Below are 11,191 nucleotides of genomic sequence, written 5' to 3' on the forward strand. Positions count from 1 at the left end.
GCGATTTGCGTTGATTTTAAAATGAAATTACTTCATAATAATAATAACGATTATTTTCGGTCCCCGGTATGTAGTGTTAATGTTTATTAGAAAATTGGGCGAACAATTTTGGATTTAGCGCGAAGCATTTTTCTCTAAACGGAGTATATTATATTATGATTATTTGTTGTTTTTTTTTTTTTTAATATGTATGCATGTATGTGCATTTGTGTATTTATGTATGCATAATATGTGTATTCGTTTGTAAAAATTTGCATGGATATATTTATGCACGTATGTACATATGCAAATATTTAACAAAGTGTATATATGTAAGTATATATTTTAAAAATTTTGCCCATTACTAGTATAAACTCATGTGTGATTTTGTATACTTTTCATAACGAAATGGGTGTTCAAAATGTTTTGGTTTTATAGTGCAAAAGCATAATGCACAGTGTGCTTTTTTCAGCAAACGTCTACTTTCAAAGAACCTTTAGCAAAAATTTACTTATACTTTTTATTTTAATTCTCGAAATTTTTATTTTTTTCTAAATAAAAGGTAACAAGTAGTAGGTATACAAGATCAGGAGTACTTACGCACTAAGTTTTGGTTATAGAATTAGAATTTCTTTTAGCAAATCAGAGGCCAACACTTACCATCTTAAACGCTACACGTAAAATACTGCTAATACTTTGTGTTCAGTGAAGGGTTAACAGATTTTAACCACATACATACTTACTACACATATGCACATACGTAATGTTCATGTATGTATGCACATTGTACATATACTATATCCGTTGTTGCACTTTGCAAATATTTTTTTGTTTATATAAAAAGCTAAAAAATTTCGCATTTTTTCCTTTTATATATGTATGTTTTATTTATGTACCTGCAAATACATACATATGTACATATGCTGGTAAAATTTCTAATAAACTACAATTTTGTAGGTAGGTACTTAAAAAATAAGTTTGCTAAATATTTTCAAATATATTTATTTGCTTTGCACATAGGCGGTTTGCATTTGATATATACACATGCATATGGGTTGTTTGCAGTGTGTTCTTATTTCCTATAATTCTTCTAAACTGTTTCAGCCGTTTGTGTTAATTGACACAAAATAAATATTAACACTTTACAAGTATTTTTGCATGCAATGATGTATGTACATAAGTATATGTGTGTTCGTACAGATATATACATACATACATACATGCAGATGTACATATTTCATATTTTTATATTAGTTTCATTACAACCATTTTTCTCGGGGAGTGCGGTAAAAAGCGTTGCCTATCGAAAAATTTCCTATCGCCTAAAAGCTGCTTTTTACGCGCATTGTTGTAGAATTGTATGTGCCCATTTGGAAAGTCTGTTTCGGTAAAAAAAAAAAATGTTCGAAAAATATTAAAATTTAAAACAACAAAAAAAACATTTTTTAGAAAGTTTTGAGATTTCCTTAATGTTCCAAAAAATTGTCCAAATATTTTTAAATTTAAAACAAGAAAAGAACATTTTTTTAGAATCTTTTGGGATTTTTTAAAGACAGTTTTTGCATTTTTTATACATTTTTGGAATTAATTTTGCAAAATATGTAGTTCTAAAATTAATTTTCCAAAAAGGTATTCCAAAAATTTTAAAAGTTAAAACAAAACAAGAATTTTAGGAGGTTTTGGGATTTTTTTAAAGAAATATTTAGCATTTTTTGTAAATGTAGTTCTTAAATAAAATTTTTAATTGGAACATTTTTTATAAATTAACTCTAAAATATTTCATTTACTTTTTTTTAATTATTAGATTTTTTACGAATTATGTATATCGCTCTAAAATTAATTTCCAAAAAAAAAGAAATTTTAATTGCATTTTTTCTATCTAAAAGATTTTAGATTTTTTTTATTGGTTTATTGTACACACACAACTGACTGACTTCCAGGTAGATTAAGCTCTAAGAGTTGGCAGCAACGACTTAAAACTGAATTGAATAACCTTTTGGCTAGTAGCTTGTTTCCACGCAGCTTTGACTCACACAAGACAGATCCTTTCCACAAATCGTAGGTGAATAGGGTTTTAAAATTTCAAATCAATCAAACCAAAATATTTTGTTTTAGTTCAGACACTGTTCTGTTTGAGGTACATAGTATAATGCATTGCTACTACCTCTAAAAATTGCATGGAAGTCTTGAAATAGGCCATATTGTACACTCTATTTTAATAACCACATTTGTTATATAAAATAGTACATATGTAGGTATGTATAATGGCTCCTATGACGACAGCGAGCGGGAAATGATTAAAAAAAAAAAGTTTTTTCTTGACTGAAATTAATTTTAAAGACGCTTGACTTGTATGACAGACCCACTGAGAGCCAACTAAACAGTGTTTCAAAACTATACCTACAATAGGTTTAGACAACTAAGCACTCACTCAAAAATTAGTTTAAGGAAAGTAGCAAGTATCACAAAGGGTTATTGTATTCTATAGAGCAAACCGAGAACTGTTTAATATTACCCCAGTTGGCATTTTGATATGGTTTGAACTCCACTGCATTTGGAATGCGCCAAATGAAGATGCTTGCGATATGGCCAGATGAAATGCAGGTTCACAATCAGCCACTTTGGGATCCCTTAGGTTACTTGGGGCACTAAAGGCCCGAGGAGATATTGAGATGAGCTAAGAGGGCACAAGAAAACCATGGTCATAGTGCGCATTTTCTAAAGTATCCATATATTAATGTTTATACATCTGATTTCTAAACAAACCCAGTTAAATTTGTGCTTCGATAATAAACCGGAAAGCTTAATTTCATTTTCAATCACATGATACCATTCGTTGTGAAAACAGGCTATAAACTTTTTCATTATAAAAGACGAATTTTACTTGAAATTTTTTTGAATTCCCTAATACGTGTTAATTGACATGGAAACAGGGTATAAGCATCTTCTTCATCTTATTTAAATTTAGTTTTCAATATTATTTGATATGTATTTGCTTAAGCAAGGCTGCTGAAATACGTACTATATATTGTCATACATACATATATGTAACTATATTTGCGGTGAAAACATGTTATAAACTCGTTTTTTTGTGAATCGCGCTCTTTACATAATATAAACAAAAAAAAATTTATGATGAACCCATCGGAATAACGGTATGCAATCATATAATTTAAAGCATACATGAAAACACGTTATAATATTTTTTTTTTTTATAAAATCAAATTTCAGATAAGTTTAAAGAACATAGCACCTTTTTAGAGCAGTTCTGAACTGCGATGTATGTACAATAATATAATTGAGTGCGGCGTGGAAACAAGCACTAACTGCCTTTCTTTATTTATTAAAAACTCATCAGAATGAAGCATCAAAAGGAAAAGTCGGACATTTCTAATACCATTAGATATGCTGTTTATCGATAACTTTTCCTAATTTTATTTTCAGTGCATATGTATGTACATATTTAGTTAAAAGATTAATCGGTTACACTTGCAAAAAATGTTTGGCTTAATTCGCTTACCGATAAGGTTAAAAAACGTGTTACAATTCCAATAAAGCCTTTAAACTTTTGTTATTGTTTTGTATTAGCACTCTTGCATGTGTGGTTTTTGTAAGTTCTTCAAAAATACATATGTGTTTGCTGGTGTGTTTCATTTTATTGCACATTCGATTCGGCTGTTAATGATAATGATTCTTTTGCTTACGGTAAACAATTATTGTTTGTTTAGTTATTGATTAATCCCCGAAATATTGTTACCAATTAATCGAGCATAATTTTTTTTATCGATTTAACAATATAACTTTTTGTTGACGATACATCTTTTTGTTATCGATTAATCGAGCATAATTTCTTATCGATTTAACAATATACCTAACTTTTTTCACGATAAATTCTTTTGTTGCCGATTAATCATTATCCGATAAATATTTTTGTTATCGCTTCATTGATATTTAATAAATCCTGTTGTTGTCGATTTATCGATAACGATTTTTAAAACAAATTTCAAGCATTCAGCACTAAATTTTGGCTTACTTTTTTCTTATTCTACTTTTGATTTATTTTTGTGTTCGTTATATTGTTAATACCTAGAAAATAAAATAAAGCAAAATATATATTTTCTTAAAATTGCAATTTTTCTCAACCTCACTTTCATATGGGCGCAAATATTTCACTATTATTCATGCTTTAGCTAAAAACTTAATTATTCTGCTATACTTTAAAAATCCGCTTTAAAATCAATCTACCCACGTTTTTTGTTTTTTTTTTCAATTTAAATTATAGCGTCTATTTAAATTTTATTAAACTAGTAAATATTTTCCTTATAAGCATTTGAAATTATATAAAACTACTGCATATTTATAATTAAATCAAAAATTATAGTTAATTGTGTACTGATTTGCGCTACACACACACACACACACTCATTATTTCAGCTCAATTCAATGTCTTCTCCATTAGCGAATCGACGGCAACAATGCCATGTTCATGCATTTCCTCACCGTTATGTTGTTGCTGTTGCCGCAGCTTTCCCGCTGCCCCCACTCCCTGCCTACCGTTCATCGTCAGCACTGCTGCTGCACCGCTACTACAGGCCGCACCATTATTCGCTTCATATCATCGACTCTGACACGAACTGGCAGCCGACGATGATGAGAAACCCGATTGCAAACTAGTCATGGAACCTTTGTAGTTGGCCGAACTCAGTACTTCGTAGAAGAAGTTCAATTGTGCGGGGCCCTCGGAACCGCATGACGGGCTGAACCATTGCATTATATAACTGTGGGTGTGATGCATTACATGGGAACCCTAAAAAAACGGGATAAAGAAGTAAAAATATGAGGAGAACTCATTCTATCAACACCGGCAACCACACTCACCTGCACGCTTTCGCGGTGGCGACAAATGAGCGTTGGTTCCTCCTTGAAGTAGTGTTCGCCCTCGACGAAATCACTCATATCAAATATAGAAACGGCGGTATCTAGAAACGGTAACCGAAATACTTAAGGTAACTGCATAGTCTTTAAATGCCATTGTAGGCACTCACCAGTTTTTGACGGCAGCTCTTTCGTTGCACGATACAATGTAAAGTGTAGATCACTGCGTGTCACATCGAAATCCCAGGTGAGTACACTTTTTGGATCCTGATTTGGTATGATCACTTCATGTATGTAACCAGTACGCAATTCTACTGTTTTATAGAGACTACGATGTTCGTGCATCAAGGCGCCAGCCTCTTGTGGTTTCTTTTCCTCCTCATCCGCGTCGTCCTCTTCCAATGAATTCATTTTATAGAGCGTTTTTGGCACAAGACCACCCTCGTGTATGAGTGTCTACATTTGAAAGTAGCGAATAGTATTAGTTGGTAAGTGATTGTTTGTTTGTATTTTCTAAGAGGATTTTAATTATACTTTGCATCACAGACGTGGGACAAAAGTGAAGTGTGGGTGACATTGGATTTTGCTGAGGGAGCTGATAGTTATTTTTGCATACATTATACAAGTGTTAGTTAATGTTTTTCGATATTGAATCGCATTTGTGCAATGAAAAAAACTAACCGATACTTTGCGCATAATTTCACAAGTTTTTAAGAAAATAGCGACGCTCAAGAAATGTAAATTTTCAGAAACATAGGCCGTTTACATTGTGCGGACATCACGTAAAAACGACTGAACCGATTTAAACAAAATTTTAAAGGGGATTGTAGGGAAGTACACAGAGACGGTTGTTCTACACATTTTATTCAAACAATTAGACGATATAGGAAATTATATCTATACCCTAGTGCCAGTTACTGTCGAAATTCGACCCTTTTTCTAGTTTTTTAAGAGCCTTGGAAAGGTTTTCTAACCTAGCACGCCGTCTCCTCTTGCTTTGGAACTAAAACGTGACTAAAATTTTGTATATCTTTGAATGATTTTGGCAGGACTTTTAAATGACAGTTGGTCTATAAATCTCGATATTTGATACATATGCGCTGTATATCAAAAACACCAAAATCCGACCACTTAACAGATTTCAATAACTCGGCCCATTTCGATAAATATCGATAACTGTGCATTTTTAGGGGTCGATTAATTTCGATAAATCGATAAACTTTGGAGACCTCTAAATTTTGATAACTCGTTGACACGATAAAATTCGATAAGCAGTGATAATTCGATAAGCTTATAAAACCCTTGACCGATAACTGGATATATTTAGAAAATTATAAGAGCTTCGATTCGGTAAATCGGCAAAGTTTAGTAGATCGATAAATACTGATAACTCAATAAGTTGAAAAAACTCGATGCATTACGATAACTCGAAAATCTCCTTTAACTCTATAAATAATAATAATTCAATAAAAGTCGTTAAATTGATAAATTTCATTCACTTGACCAATTAATTATAATTATAAATAATTATCCGTAAATTTCGACAACAAAGTTTCTGGCCGTATTTCTTTATACATTCCGGATAATCCCATTTCACAGCCGGATAAACAGAATGAGTTTAAAATATACGTTAACGTATCATCAGGAACGTTCTAAGGAATATGTAAGTAAACAAAAAAGTTTATTCCAAACATTCAGAATGAATAAAGAAATGCAGCCTCGGTGTCTATAAATTTCGGCAACTCAATAAACCTGTTCAACTTTGACGATTCGATAAATGTCGGTAACTTGATAACTTTCGACGAGTCTGACCTTTCATAGATGGAGAGTTTTTGGGTACATTTTTGAAAAAAAAAAAAATCTCTCTTTCTTATAATCTGTGACCTTTCGCCATGTTTCGAGTAGCTTCATAATTCCATCGGTGCAGAACTTCTGTGGTTTATCGGCGAAAAAATTGACCAAGTGATTTTTAGCGGCTCTTCGGTCGGTCAATTTTTTACCATCACGTGCGTTTTGCAGAGACCGAAACACATGGAAGTCAAACGTTGCAAAGTCCGGGCTATACGGTGTAGGCATTCAGACTTCCCAACCAAGTTCCGTTAATTTGTTCGGAGACATCAAAGAGGTGTGTGGCCTAGCATTGTCATGATGGAACATAACTCCTTTCCCGTTGGCCAATTCTGGTCGCTCCTTCCTGATTGCTTCGTTCAAACAGTCGAGATGTGCACAGTAGAGCACCTCAGTGATCGTTTCGCCATATTGTAGCAGTTCGTAATGGACAATAATTGCCCTCCAATCACACTAAACACTGAACATAACATTGTTTGCCGTCAATCCAAGCTTTGAAGTCGTTTGGGGAGGGTTATCGGTCTTTGACCATTAATTATCGCTTTCGTTATCTATTCTCGTTTTTAATATATTTTTCATCGCATGTAATAATTCGTTTCAAAACTGGTTCGATTTGATTGCGCTTCAGCAGCATTTCACTGATGATCAATCAAATTTCTTTGCGCTAATTCATGTGGCACCCAAAGATCCAACTTCTTTGCTCATGTGGTTCATGTTTAGTGCCTCCGCTATCTCCCGACAGCTTGCATACCGGTATTGCCCGACAATTGTATTTTCTGTTGACTGGCCTGAAAACTCTGGTTTTCTTTGGGAGACTTCCAATAACAATACCCACTTGTTCATTTAACCATTTTTTATTACTATAAATTCTATACCTTTTCTGCGAAAAATATTTTTTTCCATAAAATACGTGGACAAATTAGAGCGCTTTGAGCGACCTCTAAATATTTTTTATTTCAAAAAAAAAAAAAATATAGAGGTATATTTTTTCGGTATAGAACAGTTCTAGGGCGTGAGAGCATACAAATTTCGGTCTTACTTTTTAACATGCATTTTTGGACCACCCTAGTGTACNACTCTAAATATTTTTTATTTAAAAAAAAAAAAAATATGGAGGTATATTTTTTCGGTATAGAACAGTTGTAGGGCGTGAGAGCATAAAAATTTCGGTCTTACTTTTTAACATGCATTTTTGGACCACCCTAGTGTACATACATCTAATCTAACTTTGATGCGGGAGACAACCCATCGATCAACATTTTTAACAAATCCAACTAAAGGTGCCAAACGAGGATATTTGCATTGATGGGTGTCAACCCTAAAAATGCTATCAAAGAGCTTCAGAAAGGTAAAACTTGTCTCAAACCGCACAAATCTAAAGATTTTTGATAAAAAACAAAAACAAATGTCCAACCTAAGCTTTAAGTAAAGCTTTGTGATNCACAAATCCAACTAAAGTTGCCAAGCGAGGATATTTGCATTGATGGGTGTCAACCCTAAAAATGCTATCAAAGAGCTTCAGAAAGGTAAAACTTGTCTCAAACCGCACAAACCTAAAGATTTTTGATAAAAAAACAAAAACAAATGTCCAACCTAAGCTTTAAGTAAAGCTTTGTGATATTAGTAGGTCAATGAACGGTGGCCGATTACTGTTTTCTCGCTGCTTTGAAGCAAAGGAAATTACGTAGAAATGTTGGAGGCGATCGTACAAAGTACAGACAGAAAACACTACTTGACATACATACATACTTAGTATTTGAATAATCTATGTTTTGAATAACATTGTGAAAGCACATGAGCCGACAAATACTTGATTTACATGATGAAAAAAATAAATTGCGTGCACTGCCACTGAATATGTATACATTAAAGACGAGAAAACAAAGTGTAACGACTATGACTGGACAAATGAATGGTGGTGAAGCTTACGAAAAACATAAAAGCTAAGTAATAGCGCCTCTTACACAATCGCAATTAGGAAAAAAGCAATGCGTAAAATACTTTTGATTAATTTGTTCCACATACGGAATGTAGACCAGTGAAGACTGAATTTTGTTAAGGACAAAATTTCATTTCGGAGGCATTTAGAAAAAATAGAATTTCAGATTAGGTTTAACAAAAGGATAAATTACTGTAAACTTACAAACAAACTAATCGGTTTACGATATAAGCAATTGAGTTTATTTACAGTACCTTACGAAATGATTGTGACCTACCTTACATGGGCCACCCAAAAAGTCTGGTGTAATGTCCGAATCGATGTATTGCTCCAGGCCGTCCTTCATGTGCAAGCAGTCGGGACCGCCGTAGAATAGGAATTTTGAGCGCGTATTTTCATCTGTGACAAAGCGTAAGAAACGTAAAGTAGTCGTACCCACACACCTTTAACCCAATCAGTACTCACGTATAAATGCGCTGACTATAGTCCAGGCGATGGGAAAGACGCGCGGCGCACGCACCACCAGCACACGGCCCATTGTTTCGGGATAATTGCTTTCGACTGTTTCGATGATATTGAGTAGTGCTTTCACGCCCGGCCGCCACAGATGACGCATGGAAAGTCCCTCTAAATCTACAAGCAAACACCAACTCAACACTGGTTGACCCAAGCGCTCAGCAGATTCCTTGATACGCTGCATACCCTCCTCACAAATGTGTAGCGTCTGTAAAGAATTTTTTTTTTTTTTTGCTCTCAGCAAGATTTCTACAGCCTTCAATCTGTTCACAAACTCACGAGTTTCAACAGCCCCTCGGTACCAATGGACTTTAGCAAGCCTTTAACATCCATATGACCCAGTCGTAGTATGTATATCGGTCGTCCATCCTTGTCGTGATGATGCCAAGCGCCCGGAAAGTGATTCACCACCACAGCTGGCGCTTTGTATTCCTTAACCAACGAGTCGATGTTGTGCTCCTTGCGCCATTTCAACGAATCTTTGAGCATTGTGAACGCTTGATTCACATGCCAATCGCGTGCTGTCAAAAAACGCAGTATGGTCTGATAACTTGGCATTTGTTCCAAGTCTTCGTCACCATCCAGCATTTTTCGCAGCTCCAACAATTTCGATGCCTGCATTGGCGTTAGTGTACCCAAATTTTTCGCTATAAAGTCACCATCGAGCAGCACATCGTGTGAGGAGCGTCGTCGATCGCCATCTTTTAGTTTTTGTGCGGTTTCATCGCTAGCCTCACGCGTTGTCGGCGAACAGGGTGCATCGACTGGCGGCACCCAACGTTCCACTTCGGTGACACCCTGCTCTTTCAATTCATTTATGAAATACTCAATGATTTCCTTGCCTTTTAAAGTGGTTTGTGTATATTGTTTCATGCCCATCTTCTCCATGGAGTGTTCGAAACCGAAAAAGTTTTTAATATCCAATGTGGCTGTTTGGTCGAAGCATGTCCAATCGGGATTGTCGGGATGCGCATAGTAACGGCAACGTTCGAAAATTTCAATGCGCGATGAGAAACTCTCATTCACAGCCTCAATATTGAGTGTCCGATTGGCCAGATCGAGGTAGTTGTGTTGCAAGAAGTAAACAGAGTCCACACCTATCAACTTTTTGAAAATGTATGGCGCATCGACAGCCAATTTGCAACGACGAGTCGTATTGCGTTTCGCGCCATTCTCCAATACCTCATCCTTGATCAACTCGCAGTCGAGTACGATGGGCATTTGTGGGCATTTTGGAAAGCGACATTCGTAGGCCTGAAAAGATATAATGAAGGAGGGATAGATTAGTACTTAAGCATAGTGTTAGAGCGATTGGTATAGGGATAAAATTGGTAGTAAAAAAGAAGTAAAGCCGAAATCGTAATGCTGGGACTGTTCTATAACGAAAATAATTAAATTATTTTGAGATCAAAAAATATTTAGAGCTCCCTCAAAGTGCTTATAGATTTCCATGTATCTTATACATGGGAAAGAAACAAATTTTCCCAGAAATGGTATAAAACTCTTGAAAATCAATATTTTTCAATCTGAAAACTTGATATCTCTTAAGGAGACTTTCAATATCCAATTGCTTATTTAACCAGTTTTTGTTATTAACTATTTTTGTAGGTACCCTAAAGCCCCAAAAATGCAATGGGGTGACCCATAAAAGTCGCTAGTTTTAAAACGTGTGTAAAATAAACAATTGGATATTATTACTGGAAGTTTCCTGAAGAAAATCAGAGTTCTCCGATCGAAAAATATTGATGTTCAAGAATTCTATACCATTCCACGAAAAATGTTTTTTTCCCATATAAAATATATACATGTACATGGAAAACTTTGAGCGGTTTGAGCGACCTCTAAATATTTTTTGATTTCAAAATAAAAAAGGGGTATATATTTTCAATTTAGATTAATCCTAGGGGTTGAGAGCATTACAATTTTGACTTTACTTTTTCACATGCATTTTAGGACAACCACAATGTACATACATACATTTCATATCATTATTTACATGTCCAATGATGAAATAACAGTACACATGAGCAATTT

The 11,191-nt window shown here is 34.5% G+C and overlaps 1 protein-coding gene across 1 annotated transcript; it reads right to left on the minus strand.

Moving 5' to 3' along the window:
* Positions 1-4,335: 4,335 nt before the first annotated feature.
* Positions 4,336-10,407, minus strand: retm (real-time). Its single transcript, XM_017621443.1, has 6 exons — positions 9,437-10,407; positions 9,107-9,365; positions 8,919-9,040; positions 5,025-5,310; positions 4,858-4,958; positions 4,336-4,786 (listed from the first exon to the last, which is right to left on the minus strand). Exons 1-6 carry the CDS (start codon positions 10,376-10,378, stop codon positions 4,595-4,597), a joined length of 1,902 nt encoding a protein of 633 aa, XP_017476932.1. The 5' UTR covers positions 10,379-10,407; the 3' UTR covers positions 4,336-4,594.
* Positions 10,408-11,191: the final 784 nt, after the last annotated feature.

The sequence above is a fragment of the Rhagoletis zephyria genome, unplaced genomic scaffold (genome assembly GCF_001687245.7).
Source record: "Rhagoletis zephyria isolate East Lansing unplaced genomic scaffold, Rhagoletis_zephyria_1.1 Rzeph_scaffold_00041, whole genome shotgun sequence".
Taxonomy (NCBI): Eukaryota; Metazoa; Arthropoda; class Insecta; order Diptera; family Tephritidae; genus Rhagoletis; species Rhagoletis zephyria.

Bases quoted from the DNA above. Each gene is read 5' to 3' on its own strand.
- retm (XM_017621443.1), bottom strand. From the start codon at position 10,378: ATGCCCATCGTACTCGACTGCGAGTTGATCAAGGATGAGGTATTGGAG. The intron at 9,366-9,436 runs GTGAGTTTGTGA...AATTCTTTACAG, and splicing joins CCGAGGGGCTGTTGAAACTC to ACGCTACACATTTGTGAGGA. The intron at 4,787-4,857 runs GTGAGTGTGGTT...CCGTTTTTTTAG, and splicing joins GCCACCGCGAAAGCGTGCAG to GGTTCCCATGTAATGCATCA.